The sequence below is a fragment of the Vipera berus genome, assembly GCF_964194415.1.
Source record: "Vipera berus genome assembly, chromosome: 6".
NCBI lineage: Eukaryota > Metazoa > Chordata > Lepidosauria > Squamata > Viperidae > Vipera > Vipera berus.
Genome location: NC_138208.1, coordinates 45,568,281 through 45,584,197, shown reverse-complemented (window position 1 = coordinate 45,584,197; position 15,917 = coordinate 45,568,281). Strand labels below are relative to the sequence as shown.

Genomic DNA, 15,917 nt, shown 5'->3' with positions numbered 1-15,917 from the left:
AACAGGCTTGAAGCATCTTTCTATATAGGATAAAAACTTGGAAGAACAACTCTTCAAAGTGAACTCAATGGTGCTTTTTCAAAAGGCAACTGGACTGTTTTTCCCTAAGGAAGAAAATGTTTTGTTTCTCAGCTAAGAAGCTTCAACAGTTCTGGCAGGATGGTGGGGGCGATGGAAGGATTAGTTCTGACAGGATGGGGGGGAGGATTTTTTTTGGTGGTCATCTGGTCATTAGCATTCTCTTGACATCTTGAGGCCACTTGGGGTTTTTCCTGTTGAGACAGGGCTGCCCAATGTTAACATAAATGACCTTTGTTAAGAGAGGCCATTAATGTTAACACTGAGCAGCCCTCTCTCAACAAAGGGGGAGGGATACGACACCACCTATCTCCTGTCTACAATGCAGCCCTTGCAGCAGTTCCAAGAAGATTTCACCCCCATTTGCACTCTGATACAGGTGATCCTGAGGGCACAGATAAGCCCCCAAGTGGCCTCAAGAGCTCTCAGGGAGAGTGCTAACGATCAAATGACTGCAAAGAAATATCATCCTTCCACCACCACCCCCATCCTGTCAAAACTAATCCTTCCATCACCTCCATCATTCTGCCAGAACCGATGAAGCTTCTTCGATGAGAAATGAAATATCTTCTTCTTCTTTAGGAAAAAAAACAGTCCAGCTGCCTTTGAAAAAGCACCTTTGAGACAACTATGACCTGGATGACTGAGAATCTCCACAGACATTTTTCAAAGTGACATTTCTCATAGAAACATAATTCCTTGGAAAAATCTCCACATCCCCTATCTCCAGGGCTTTTTTTCTCATAGAACGCTCAGAATGGCATTCCGGCACCCTTTTTTGCACACACAAAAAAAGCTTTTGCACAAGCTATGCTACTCCCTCTATTGGCTTTCAAAAGCCTATTGGCTTTTGAAAGCCAATAGGAATTGCTGCTGAGCGTGCCAAAAGACCTGGCCGGCAAACATTGCACCGGCAAGTTGTCTGCAGTGAAGGCGAGTTGGCAGGAACTTTGCATCCCTCCCTGCTGCCCAACTACACCATCTCAACTAGGTAAGTAAGAGAGGACAAGGAGTGGGAGTTGGTTTTCTGCGGAGTCCATGTGCACTCCTTCCTTGTGCTCACCCATGTCAGCCAGACTGGTGGCCTACCTGGTGCTGGACCTGTGCCACCGTCGCCTCGCCCTGTGTGCCTAAGTGGCCACCCTGCATCGCCTGGCCCGCATCGCCTCCGCCACCTGCACCATGCAGCCCCGCTGCTCCTACAGCACCAGCCATGCTGGCTCTGGCCCTGGGGGGCAGTCCACCACCAACACCCCTCACACCCATGACTGCAGCAGTGGCACCCCCCACCCCCCCCCTGCCTCCTGCGCTCACCAAGATGAGAGTTCGGGCACCTTTTTTTAGAAAAAAAGCACTGCCTATCTGAAAGCAATTGTAGTGTTACCCCCTCAGAGGCTGCCAAAGCCCAGGCCCTCCCAGTCCTGATTCCCTCCATCGCCCTCTGCAGCTGCACTCTCAAGGTGTTAGTAAAGTGTCTCTTCTAGCAGAAGCTTATGCGAAGTGAGGAGGTGGCAGACTCTTGTCGTCAAAAGGGGGGCTTTCAGGAACAAAGATGACCAGGCCCTAGCCCCGATAGTCAATATGTGGTGGTGTTTAACAGCCCCAGGCAGTCATAGTAGCAATAGTCAGTGATTTCCCAGTGACCATTTGGAAACAAGTGGGGTGGGGAAAACCCCGGCTCCAGGCAGTCATAGCAACACGAACAAAGGTAGTCAGCATTCTGCAGTAAAAGCTCGTCCCTCAAGGGCAATTCCCCACAATGTCTAAAACTTGCACGAGTAGCAATAATCAAAGTTTGGATGGCAGCTAGTCTCCAAGGCAGCAACAACCAGCCTCTCCTTCTCTTCTGTCATCACTCATGGTCTCAGGTCTTGTTGGTGTCAAACCCCTCCCCCCCGTCCTTTATTGTTAAAATCTGAATTTAGTAACCCCAGCAACTTTCTCTCTCCTCACTCTCTCTCTTGCCTCTGCTTGGAATATCCCCCTACAAAAGAAATTCTACCTTCTCACTCTCTCTCCTTCCCTCTCCTTCACAGAAAGGGATCAGCTTAAATCATCCAATCCCGCCGCACCCAAAACCGGCAGCAGCTGTCCAAGCTTCCCTCTCCCTGGCCAGGCTCTTGCAAAGCCTTTCAGCCAGCCCTGCTACACAATGAAAAATTGTTGCTCATAATTTTCATCAACATTGAATGCCCTTATCCTACTTTAATTAAAAAACAATTAACTTTCTTTAATTAAGAAATTCTTTCATCACATGGTTGAATTGTTTAGTTTCCTTGCAGCATTGCTCCCCTATAGCAGGAATCTAGAATACTCAGATATAAATAACAGTTAAACAAATGATATCATAAGAATTTATTCAACATTTATTAGCTGGAAAAAAGGAATTGAAACAAGATTGGTAATATGGCCAAAATATACTTTTCTGATTTTTGTTTAAATGCGCTTTTAGAAGCAGATTTTTATTCAAAATGGTCATAGTTTATATATTTATATATTTCATAACATGTTATGAAAATGTTTATGGTTTCTCTTGTTCACAGTTCTTCCATTTTTAATGTTTTTACCTAACTTTATAATCCACCCAAAGAACTAAAACTATTGGAGGGAGAGGAAAGAAGAGAATATTTAGTCTCACTTATTATGAAACTGATTATAATAAGAGATAGTGTTCATTATATTTATAATTACCTATTCAATGGGCATGCTATAGGAAATTAAACATGCAGGCTATAACCACAGAAGCTAACAATGTTATTATGTATGTATGTATGTATGTATGTATGTATGTATGTATGTATGAATGAATGAATGAATGAATGAATGAATGAATGAATGAATGAATGAACAAATGTGGGGGCAGCTACTCTCTTCTGCATAACAAAACCATTATCTACAAAGCTGTTAAAGACATTAACAAGTATCTTTATTTTAATCTGGAGCCAAATGGGGAATTAATGAAACTTACAGAACATTAATATTATACATCTACTACCTGGATCTTGGATTGTGAACCAATGGTAACTCTTATCCTGTTTTAATCGTCATATCAGTCATTATTTATGACTGCAAAGATTGAATAAACTCTGAATATTTCCAACATAGAAGTGTTTCAATCTTTTTTTTTGGGGGGGGGGAAACTCTCCCTACAAACAAAAACAAACAAACAAATCTAACAAAAAACCTTGCTGTTTACTTCCAATCACATGGTTAATTAGGATATATAACTTGGACATTCAGAATTTGTACTACCCACAAAGCAGTGGATGATGCCTCCAGAGCTTCCTCAAAGTTTAACACAAATTTTCTACTAGGAAAGAATGATATAATTTTTAAATTAAATAAAAAAAATTAACTTGATGAGTATAATTTAAACATAGATTACTTTAAATCAAGTTGTTATTCTGACCCTATCACTTTGAGGAATGTTACTCCCAGTCTAGGTATTGTAATATTTAGAATTTTAATATGGCCCTTGGCAAAACAAAGCTTGCATACTTCTTCAATATAAATAAATAAACCAAACTACCACCCCCAAAAAATCGGTGACTGAAGCATCGCCCTGCTGCTCTATGCAGATGACCCTGTGATTCTCTCCAGGACACCAGTAGGCCTTAAAAGAGCCTTCTGAGGCCTCATCCAGTATTGCAATTAGGATAAACTGGACATAAATTACAAGAAAACCAATGTTACGGCTTTTGCAAAAAGGCCAAAACTCTACTCATGGTATCTTAATGGTCATAATATAGAGCAGGTAACCACCTTTAAGTACCTAGGGGTGGTCATCCATGCCACTGGCTCAAGAAAAGCACATGGAGAATATGCGGCTGCCTCTGGCCAAAGATCAGCGAACGCCATCCTCAAATTTTTCCGCACAAAGGAAAGACACAATTAAGCTCTTTCTGGCCAAGTTGCTAGCACAGCTTCTCTATGGGACCTTGCTCGGATTCTCAGCTTTTTGCTTCACACCACTGGGAAGAGTTCAATCCAAGTTTATTATAGCAATACTCCAGATGCAGCAATGTATCTCAAATGCACTTTTGCGCCTGGAGACAGGATTGATAAAAGTCGAAGCAAGAATCTGTGTAGCTTCCTTAAATATCTGGCTAAAGCTTAATTTCTTTCCACAAGGCCTTGCTCCATTAATCCTCCAAAACAAATTTTCCTCATCATGTCCAACCTTACCAAACTAGGCTTCCCTCCAGCCTCAATACTCAAATTGGACTGTGACCAAGCAAAACAAACCTTGCAACAAAGGATAGAGGATATCGAGAAGCAAACGGACTTAGGGATAGCTCTGCTGTTTCTGGCTCCAGAGCCTATTAGATATGTTGTTACTCCTGCCAGTTATCTTAGTCAGTTGGAGTCAGCAAATCACTGCTCGCACAGTGCCATGCGCTCCCATCGGCCGTCTTGTACAGCAAGTATAAAAAGATACCACTGACTGAAAGATTCTACTCCTGTGGCTCAGGAGAGGTAGAGACCATTGGACACATACTCCTTCGATGTTCCTTCTACAGAGCCATTCAGAAAAACCACATCCTCCCCATAATTAAGAGGCATCCTGGTCATTCGGAAAGTATTTATCTCCAGTGGCTGCTTAAGGATGAGCAGGCAGTGATCACGGTGCAGGTGGCTAGATTCTGCACAGCAGCATTGGGGATTTGTCAGAAATATAAATAAGATAAATATATTTGAAAATATTATTTTTAGCTCTTTTGTAATAACTTTTTAAATTTCATTACAAGTGTTCTTATTCATCATTAGATCATGCTCAGTGCATTTATATAGAGAGATAAATAAAGCCCTGTTTAAATAAATAAACAAACAAACAAACAAATAAAGCCCTGCTTAACGCTCCTAGGTTGGAGCTGCAAGGCAAAAGAAATCATAATAGAACTGCTATATAGCAAGTTCAAAAGCCCAAGGTGCATCGACCGGTAAAAACTTACACACACACACACACACGCACACGCACACACATGCATGTATGTATGTATGTATGTATGTATGTATGTTACTGTTTCTGGCCATATGGCTGTAATAAACTGATTTGGATACTTCTGCTATAAGAATACAACAACTTCCAAAGTATTTTGAGAATGGTTAAGGCCATCCTATCTTTGTGTTTTTCTTGGGAAGCTTAATTTTGAATTATGAATATGCATTCATTTGAAATGGGATAGATAAAAAGGTAACTAGATTAGAATTGGTTGATTGATTGTTGAAGTAACTCCAAATAATCAGATAGATTTTCTCCCTCATGATCTCTCCCCATGCTGCACTCATCAATACTGTAACTGAATACATTCACCTTGCAGGTGATCATCCTTTTTTTTCTTATTCCCTTCCAGTTTTCCTAGCATTAGAGCCTTTTCAAGACAGCTAGGTCTTCACATAATGTATCAAAGTAAGATTATCTGAGCCTCATCATTTGAACTCTGGATTGATTGGTTTAATGACACTTTGTTTTCTTGGCTGCCTATGATATTCTCATGTTGAACACCAAAGTTCAAAAATGTTAGTGCTCTTCCTATCCTCCTTCTTTAAAATCCACCTTTCACTCTCATAGATTATCACAGGGAATATTAAGATCTTTGTCACATCGTCTGAATATTTTTCACTGAGATTAGAGTTAAACATGTGTAGATCTATTTTTTCTGCTAAAAAAGAATTATTATTATATAGATATCCTTTTAGGGGGTCTGTAATTATTAGGCTCCTTTTCAACTTAATGCTGAGCAATAAAGCTGGATTTGCTACTTTGTAAAATGCATGACAATATTCTTCTTTAACTTCCCTTCTACCATTCCTTCCTTGGTTTCTTCAATATAATCTCTTTTCTCATTCATATCTTTTTTTTTCCTCCGTAAACTTGCAAGAAGCAAGCCATATATGTCCATATATTTCAATGGGCATCAACAATGTGAAGAGACAGTATGTCTTGAATTAGCATTCTTCAGTTCTGGTCGATAAGAATTTAGTATCCTTTGACATGAGGATATTCATTAGAGCTATTTCCATTAACATCAATGAATTCCCTTAATCATATGAGACAGCTAATATAGGAAGGAGTTTTTAAAAAATCTACTGAAAGACACTCCTTATCGTTGCTCAAGTATGGTTAGCATGAAAGATAAAGTAAAGCATTCTTAGAGACACATAAGCTGTGGCAAATACCTTGAATAGATTGGGATTGTTACAGCCACTCAGATTAAGTTTATTGTCATTTGACCAAAATGATATAATCTCCGTCAGTGTTGCAAAAATTTCTTTTACTGCATGTAGAGTTTATCAAACTAAACGCTTTTATCTTAGTTCTAGCATTTTTCAACCATTTTGATCTTTATACAAACAATATCTTTTATTGAGATTTTCAGGTCTTTGACTATAACTTTAAAAAAATCTATTCCCTGAAATAATAATAAACAATCCCTCAAAATATATTTGTTTGATACACATAACCTGCAAAAGATTTGCAAGTTGTCATGACAACCATATGTATTTTTCTGGTTTTTTATATGAATAAAAGGTATACCATTTGAGAAATGGTATCCCATTGTGCCATCAGAACAGATGCTATACTGTGCATGAAGCTAAACAAAATGTTTCCATTCTCATATGGTTTGCATGTAATCCTCCAAATGGAAAATAAACATCCATGTAATTTGAAGGATTCCTAAGTGAACAGGCCAACTTCCATCAATTTACCAAGTCTATCCATTTGTGCTACAATTAAATAAAAAATAATCAGTAACTTATTTTGCTTGAGGAGCAAATTAATCTACACTGATAACTTCCCAAAATATTATGTTCATATTTTGATTATTCCTAAATATAATTCCTGTTTAATTTTTGCTACCACATTTCAAACAACATTTAGAATTGTGATAATTACTTTTGCCCACCAAAAAACATGAAGTTCAATAGAAATTAGCAGTATGGATCTTACCTAGTAAAACATGCAACTTAGATATGGTGTTTGTTCACAACAACCTGTATTTTTAGATAAATTTACAAGTTTTTTTACAGAAAGTAATTGCTGTTAAATTATCAATTGAACTAATGTGTTAGATTTTGCTTAAGAAAACCACACTTGGGTTAAAAAAATAACTCATCACAACTAAGTGATACAGGTATAGGATATTTTTAAAATCCTACTAAAATGCTATAAATACACATTTATAGTATTTTTAGTGATTTTTTTTAAAAAAAAATACCGTACCTAAGAACAGTGTCTCAAACGTTGCCTATCTTAACACAAATAAAAAATGATGTAGCACTTTTAGTTTTTATGAAAATAAAGTACCTTCTGAGAGAAGCTAAAAGGTGGATATCTCAAACAAATTGCAATCAGAGACTGAATGTGATGACACATATAGTTGTGTACAATATGAGGCATTACATGCAGTATAAGCCCATTATATTACAATACAGCCAGCCAGTTTGAGAAAGAAACATAATCAGAATCACAATATAGTTATGGATTTTTAAGTTGAAAACAGCCCTCAGTAGTGCTCTAGGAAATATCATCATCACCCTCATCATCATTATCATCATCATGACCATCCTGGAGACAGACAGAAATGGATATATACATAAATAGATAGATACGGATGTAAGTATAAACCCATTCAGAGAAATAACTTTGTGATAACAACACCATCAGTGAGCAAGATACAGCTTCTTAATCTTAAATTATTTGAGAAATCACTGTAAAATGTGTAGAATTTTAATATTTACTTAGGTTAAACATTTTAACATATTGTTAACAAATGCTGTCTGGAACAGTAAAGTACATTTTTTGTTTCTTCTGTTTGTCTGCTTTTATGTATAAAACTAAGCCAAAGAAGTATGATTGCGTTTTCAAGTTTTGTTATCTTTTTAATAGAGGGCCAAATATAACATTATTTATATCTAATTATTAATGTTAGTTGTAGTAATAGTAGTGTACTATATATTTACAGTTTGAAATATTATATCCTTCTGCTTTGGTTTTAAATGACAGCTACAATGACTGCCATCCACTGTATTTCATGATTTCAGCAATGCATTCAATCATTTTTTTAAATCATAATTAAATTCAACAGCTTTCCCTGGAAGAAAATCCTATTAATCCAAATGTACTTTTATATATATATATATATATATATATATATATATATATATATATATATATATATATATATATATATATATATATATATATATATATATATATATATATATATATATATATATATATATATATATATATATATATATATATATATATATATATATATATATATATATATATATATATATATATATATATATATATATATATATAAAAAAGCTGCTGTAAGTGGCTAGAAAATTTGCACTTAAAAAAATTCAAGGCAGAGAAAGTAAGTCTTCAACACAAAGACTGGATTAATTCTACTGTTAGGAACATCCGTCACAAAAGTGAAGGATACAATCAACTGAAGTTTTGTCTCAAAAAATATTTATTTTATTTATTTATTTTATTTTATTGAATTTGTATACCGCCCTATTCCCGTAGGACTCAGGGCGGTTTACAGGGCAGTTAAAACCATGAAATACAAAAAATTAAAATCAATTAAAACAATTAAATTAAATTCAAGCCCCAAGAGTAAACCTAAAACCCAGTTAAATTAACAACCCCACAGTCTGGACCAAACAGATCAAAGAGCCAAGTTTTCAGGTCCCGGCGAAATGAGTGAAATGTCTTCTGTAAAAAAAAACTTGATAATTTGTACTGAGACAGTTGTGTTGCAGAGAGAAAGGGGTGATGCCTAAGCTTTTTCTGAACAAACAAAGAAATAAATTTGTTCAACAAAAAGGCCCCAAAGAACAGTCATCTGGAAATGCCTGAACATTTCTGAAACAATCTGACAAGATAATGGCTTGGTATCTTTAAACACTTGATACTTACAGTTACATTCCTGGATAATGGGTACTCTTGAGGCACAGCTGAGTCCAGAGAAAGGCCCCGTCGCGCCCAGTATTTGCTGGAGAACATCATCATTGCTGGCTGCATGGTGGGAACTGTACTTACTGTTTTCCCTGTTCAGAGCAGAAGGAAACAGGCTTGCAATGCTGCCCGCAGGGAGCTGTCCAGCTGTTCAGCACTCTGAGGCTGAACAAGAAACACTTCCAAGTGCCTCTCACCTCCCCCAGCAAGGGTTTATATACGCCTCGTGAAGAACTGATGAAAGACTGAGGAAGATCGTCACATGAAAGTGGCAGAGAAACACCCTTCTTTCTTGACTCCTCTTCTGTCTTCCCGTAGAACTAGCACTTTGTTTGCTTCCTCTGAGTTGTACTATTTTTAAAAGTGCTATACTTTTATCAGTAGACTTCAGAAACCGTTTAGCAATTTCTTTACAGAGAGCCATTTGAACACTTGCATGGCATTCCATTACGAAGATGGATACTCAAAGTAAGATGGGCAGCTTGATATTTCAGTTAACAAGAAATGCACTTTTCATGTCACTTGAGTAAAGATTACGTTTTTTAAAAGAATGAAGAGAATTTGGTACTTTTCCCAGGGGTATTTTAACATTGTCAGAAGCCTTCACACTATAATCAAATGAGTGTGATTACAGGATTAAAAGTATTATAAAGTTGTTTTATTAATTTACCATTCCTCATTTATCTACTTTGAATATATAAATGAGGCAACTGTGGGAAAGATTGAGATTAGTCCTGACATTAGACCAAAGGCATCCTTCTGTTGCTGATTGGTGAAGTATCATATATAAAAATAAAGTTTACTTAGTGCATAAATTCTAGTGTAGAGACTCTGCAAATATTTAAATATCATAGATGTATTATCCAATACTATGTATTATCCAATACTATACTACTATATCCCAGGAAATAAGAATCCAATTACACAATTCTGCTTAGAGTCATGGATGTGTTCTTTAGCCAAATACAGGTGAGGTTAAAATTCCTAAGAACTTTGGCACTTTAAGTTTCTAGAACCCGGTAACAGTTCAGTACAGGACATGTACTATAATGATCAGTTCTTATAAATTCACCCACCTATGTTTATTGAAGAGCTAAATTGATTGCAGGAGGATGCATGTGGTTGTATCTACTGTAAATGATGGGAATGCCTTCCTTAAAGTCTCTTCTGATTCTGTTTGGCTGATTTGGTGGATAGGCTTTACACGTCACATATTTTTTAAATGAGTATTATCACTGGCTACAATTATTCAGTTGTTTTCAAGACCAAATGTTTGACTATTTTTATGATGACACATTCAACATTGTTTTGATAGTGAAGTTGTCATGTGAGATAATTAAAACAGAAAAAATCAGAAGTCCTACTATGTGCACAAATACCCTAATTATGCTTTCCAGATTTCTGCCATGTTGAACGTTGCAAGAATTAAGAAAATCGTGTGTGTGTGTGTGTGTGTGTGTGTGTGTGTGTGTACGAGGAGGGAGGGAGAATTATTCCATGTTAGCTTTGTGTTCATTTTGGAATCATGCCAACAGACAGCATAGAAAAAAATATATATCCCGCAGTTGTATTAACATGATAATGTAAAAGCCAAAGTTCTATGAGAGAACAAAAATGGCAAGATAATCCAAAAATTATTTCCTGTAAGCAGGAAATGAAAGCCTAGAGATGCTGGGTCTTGCATTCTTGCCATTTGCCAAATGGGGCATTTTGTTATTAACTGATAAAAGATAAGTATCCCAAATGAATTAAAGCCAAGAACTACAGAGATCTCACCTTCCGATATCTGTGTTAATAACTTGCCATTTCATCAGTTCTCTCATAACAATTTGCTTTATCTTTTGAGCAACTAAAAGCACAGACATATTTCTTCACTCTAAGTTTTTTTTCAGAATGTATATTCAAGAAATTGAATCCTTTGGAGATAGATTGTATTTGCTAAATTGGGAATGACTTAATATTTCCTTTTCTTTTTCCTACAGCTACCCACCTACCTTTAATTATATTGGAAAAAGCAAGCCAGCTTTTCTATTGACAGAACACAGATTAGGATGTCATTATGAAAAAGGGATTTCTAGATCCTGACAAATGTCACGAGGGTACATTTGTCTTTTCAAGTTTATCATCAGAAAACCAAAATTCAACTGCTTATTTATGAATACAACCCCACTGATGCCTATAGGACAGGGAATTTAATTTCTTCCATCGCTAGCCTATCTTCTCATATTTTATAACCAAAGTGTTAAGCCATAAAAGAACTGAATACTTCTCATCAAACATTTGAAATTTAGGAAGTCTTTCCTCAGTTTTCCCCTAAGTATGTCTTAATTAAAAATCTTTTAAGTAAACTTTGCAATTTATTTAATAATATGTACAATACTCTTCAAATAGAAACAAATACATGAAATTGTATTTCACATTACTGTAAAACATCAAATAATCACATAGTATAATCTTGCATTTTTCTCATATGCATGTTACAGTCTACCCTAGGAAACTCCACTTTTTGTTGTCGCCAAAGGGAGCTTAGGCAGAAGCAAAGGAAAGAAATTAAAATGTCATATTTATTTTTATCTGTTTTCAAAATGTTTAGTCTAATATAAAGGCAATTTAGATTGGTTATTATTAAACAATAATGCTACTATTAAACAAAGATAAACATTATTAATTAAATGAGCAAGAAAACCTTGCTAAGAATATTGAGAACCTGAATATATTCAGACATTTATCCTTATTTAGAAAAATGATTTTCAAAAATAGTTAGGCTTGAACTGTATATTAAAATTTGGACAAAATTGCCTAAATTACCAAAAAAGGTTGTTTTAGTCAAAAATAGTTATCCTTTAATATTCATACATCTGAATGCATAAGTATGTATGTATAAGAAAGGTGTGAAAATGCCATCTTGGGTTATGCAAAATTAAGGATCAGGGACTTCACAAATGGAAATTTTCATTCCAAATCTACATTCAGTCCACACAAATACTTAGCGTTTTTGTAAACATTAGAAAAAGAACTCAATCCTTTCATTTACAAAGTGTGTTGTGGAAGTTGCCATCTTTAACTTAGGAAATAGTATAGAAGAGTTATAACACTTCAATGATATCCAAAAACTAACCATGCCCAGGTATTTTCAAAGTACAAGAAATAGATCCCTTTATTTCATGTCATTCACACTGCCTGATTCTCATTTCACTGAAGACAAAAGAAATGCACTTTTATACAAATGTATTAAGGAATGTTACTGGAAAAACGGAAGGCTATTTTGGTAGAAGAAACTATAAAAATAATGTTATGTAAAGCTTTGATGTAGAAGTATTACAGTACATGATTTCTTTCCCAATTCATTAAAGCTTAATCAACACAAACTCAAAATATCAACCCAAGTGCCTGAAACAAAACAGTTGTAATAAACTGCCTGTTGAACAATAAAATCAATTACACAAGCATTAGTTTGTGGAGTCTGTGTGTATCACTTGTTGAATTCTTTCATTCCTTTTGTCGGCGGCAGCAAGCAAAGAAACATTTGGGGATGCTGATGCAAGGCAACTCATCCCATCAACAGCCTCATCTTCCCCAGCATCTGAATCTGGTGTTGTCATAGCACTATTTTCTAATCCCAAAATTTCACAAATTTCTTGAGGTAATTCCTTTAAAGAAAAAAAAAAGACAAAAAGTTATTTTTGATTGTTGGGATGTTATTCCTCTCGAATTATACCCTGGTTTGAAACTATATCTCACCCACAGATACCTGATTTCCTAATGCAGAACTAAATTAAATGAAATAAACTTTTAAATGTAGATATATGAAGTATCGAATCATACAACTTGTCATTTGATAGGGAAAAATGAGTAGTAATTAGCTCTAAACAAGCAACAAAATACAATAGCCAGGAGTCACAATACTGCAACAGAACCTATTATTTCCGAAGAAGGGGAAATGCTGCACATTAATATTTATTTATTTATTTTTGGGACTTATATGCCGCCCTATCTCCCGAAGGACTCAGGGCAGCTAACAACAATAAAAGACAATAATACAAATGTTAAAAAAATTAAATTAAAGCCCCAATGATAAAATATTAAAAACATTTTTAAAAATCCCTATTGTCAGTCCAGGTCAGCCTGATGGAAATGTTTTAAGGCCGCGACGAAAGGACCGGAGGTTCGGGGCCATCCGGAGCTCAAGGGGAAGTTGATTCCACAGGGCCGGCGCTCCCACAGAGAAGGCCCTCCCCCTGGGGGTCACCAGCCATTGTCTAGCCGACGGCACCCTGAGGAGGCCCTCCCTGTGTGAGCGCACCGGGTGATGGGAAGTCGTTCCTGGCAGCAGACGGTCCTGCAAATATCCTGGGCCTAAGCCATGTAAGGCTTTAAAGGTAAGAACCAGCACCTTAAATCTCATCCAGAGGGCAACCGGTAACCAATGCAGCTCACGCAGGAGGTGTGTAATATGGGAGTATCGGGATGCTCCCATCACAACCCGCGCAGCCGCATTCTGCACCAACTGGAGCCTCCGGGTGGTCTTCAAGGGCAGCCCCATGTAGAGAGCATTGCAGTAATCTATACGGGAGGTAACGAGTGCATGAGTGACCGTACGCAGAGCATCTCGGTCCAGATAGGCGCGCAACTGGCGCACCAGGCAAGCCTGGGCAAATGCCCTCCTGGCCACAACTCCTATATGCTCTTCAAAACTGAGTCGTGTATCCAGAAGGACGCCTAAGTTGCGCGCCCTATCAACAGGAGGTAACACCTCTCCTCCCATAACCAAAGATGGAACCTCTTGGACTAAACGAGATGCCGGTACGTAAAGCCACTCAGTCTTGGCCAGGTTGAGCTGGAGCCTGTTCTTCCCCATCCAGATTCGTACCGCTTCCAGGCAGCGGGACATCACGTCAAGGGCATCACTGGGTTGGTTCGGGGTGGAGATGAAAAGCTAGGTATCATCAACATATTGATACCTCACCCCGAAACCATGGATGATCTCGCCCAGTGGCTTCATATAGATGTTGAACAAGAGGGGAGAGAGGACCGACCTTATTGCTTATTGCTTTTCTTTAATCTTGTCTCAGGTGTGCAAACAATCTTGATGTTAAAGAAAAAAGGAGGGAAAAATGTTCTATCTCAAGGAATTCCACACCCCATTACATTTTTCTAACAGAGGAAATGTAAAATCTGAAAGTAAGAATTATTTGTTTGTTTTAATTTTATTTTTCACATTTTTAAACTGATTATTTCTTCCTTAGCGGGGACTCTAGACAGTGTACAATGTTATAATATAAAAATGGGATGTGTGTGTGTGTATGTGTGTAAAATAGGGAGAGGGAGTTGCCACAGAAAAGCCATAGCAAGACAGGCAATCACTCTGAAGTATTCCTTCTACTGATGTCCACCTTTTGAAGGATCAGTTGGAACAACCCATGATTTCTTCATAGAATGCTTATAAAATGCATTTCACTTTTTACCTTGCAATTCATCATCTGCATAGAAACAGCTTCTGCTTTGCAAAGTACATCATCCACATCCATTTTCATAGACAATTCATTGATATGCTAATATAAAATAAAGCAAAAAAGGTCGGTCTCAAAATAGTGTGTTGTTTTTAATTTATATCTATGTTTCAGAATATTAATACCTTCTTCAGCATCTTTTATTAAAAGTTCTTGTTATCTTACTTAATACACTTTCACCATTGATAATTTTGATGTCTGTTAATTCAACATTGAGCATCTTTCATCAAAGAATAACTATGGTTGACTACTTACATTCATTAATCCTCTCTCACTTTTTATTCTAGAATAATATGGAATTCATTTTTCAAATCCAAAACATTAAGGATAGAAAAATAGTCTCAATTTAATTCAACGTAACAGATACCTTGAGTATTTCATTAAAGCCATAATGTTTCTCCATTATTTGTTGTTTTTCAGATTCCAGAATAGCACAGCATATAAGAAGGTGGAAATTCTGACAAGGCAAATCTGTCCACATCACCTGGTAAAACATTCAAGTTGCTGATAAATAAAGAAAAGACTCTGGCCATTTTAGTAAAAGATAATAGCCTTATTTTAGTAATCAAGATCTTCTTAGTAGTAATTCTTTGGTTAGTAAAACATTATTTGGTAGATGCTTTAGTTTTCTACAGTAATATTTTTAATAGTATTTATACATCAGTGATAGGAAATCTACACTGGATTCCAATTCTCTAAGCCAGTTTTCCAAACTGTGCTTTGTGCAGCTCTATGGTTCTGTGAAAAGTTGATGGGCTACTATGAGAGATTATACCTCCGCACACAAAAGTAATTTAAACGCTGCCATTGTTCCATCACTTAAGAGCTCTGGCTCTTGACAGGCATTCCAGAACTTTTTTTAATATGTATATTTCACAGCATGGAAAACGTTTGAAAATCCCTGATGTAAACCATTTATGTGCACACAGACAACACAAATTATAGTGTCAGCAGAGTGCAATCCAGAGTTAGTAGTTATCTAGAAAAATGTAATAGAATATTTCATATTAATATATCAATTAAAAATATCTAAGATCAATGTACTGTATATACTGTAGTTTATGTCCTGTTCTGAACATAGCTTTCAATAACACTGTATTTTTTTCCCTTAAATACAGAAGGCTCTCCATCTACCAGAACCAATGAAATTATAAAAAGTATTCCTTTAGTATTGTCAATTAATATGAAACGCACAATTTTCAGTCTATAAATAACTTTTTATAAACAACTTTCTTCTATTAAAAAGGTTGTTTAATTACGGATGTCTCACCTCTCTACATTTTTAACACAATACAATTTATTCATATTTCTATCCATTTATTTTTTAAGTCACCATTTTGGTTGTTAAAAAA

General features: G+C 36.3%; 2 protein-coding genes across 3 annotated transcripts in view; both read right to left on the bottom strand.

The window, feature by feature from the left end:
* The window catches only part of TPH2 (tryptophan hydroxylase 2), a gene marked incomplete at its 5' end in the record, with an annotated part of 114,987 nt that extends 105,866 nt beyond the window's left edge, over window positions 1–9,121 (bottom strand). Inside the window, one exon of the mRNA XM_081332003.1 lies at window positions 9,017–9,121. Within this exon, the coding sequence (XP_081188129.1) occupies window positions 9,017–9,121 (105 nt within the window). The remainder of the gene's footprint in view (window positions 1–9,016) is intronic.
* Window positions 9,122–11,399: 2,278 nt separating this feature from the next.
* The window catches only part of TBC1D15 (TBC1 domain family member 15), a 41,027-nt gene continuing 36,509 nt past the window's right edge, over window positions 11,400–15,917 (bottom strand). For both annotated transcript variants that reach the window (XM_081330968.1, XM_081330967.1), the window contains 3 exons: window positions 14,933–15,049; window positions 14,521–14,607; window positions 11,400–12,705 (listed from right to left, as the gene is read on the bottom strand). In XM_081330968.1, the coding sequence (XP_081187094.1) occupies window positions 12,505–12,705; window positions 14,521–14,607; window positions 14,933–15,049 (405 nt within the window). In that variant the 3' untranslated portion in view covers window positions 11,400–12,504. The remainder of the gene's footprint in view (window positions 12,706–14,520; window positions 14,608–14,932; window positions 15,050–15,917) is intronic.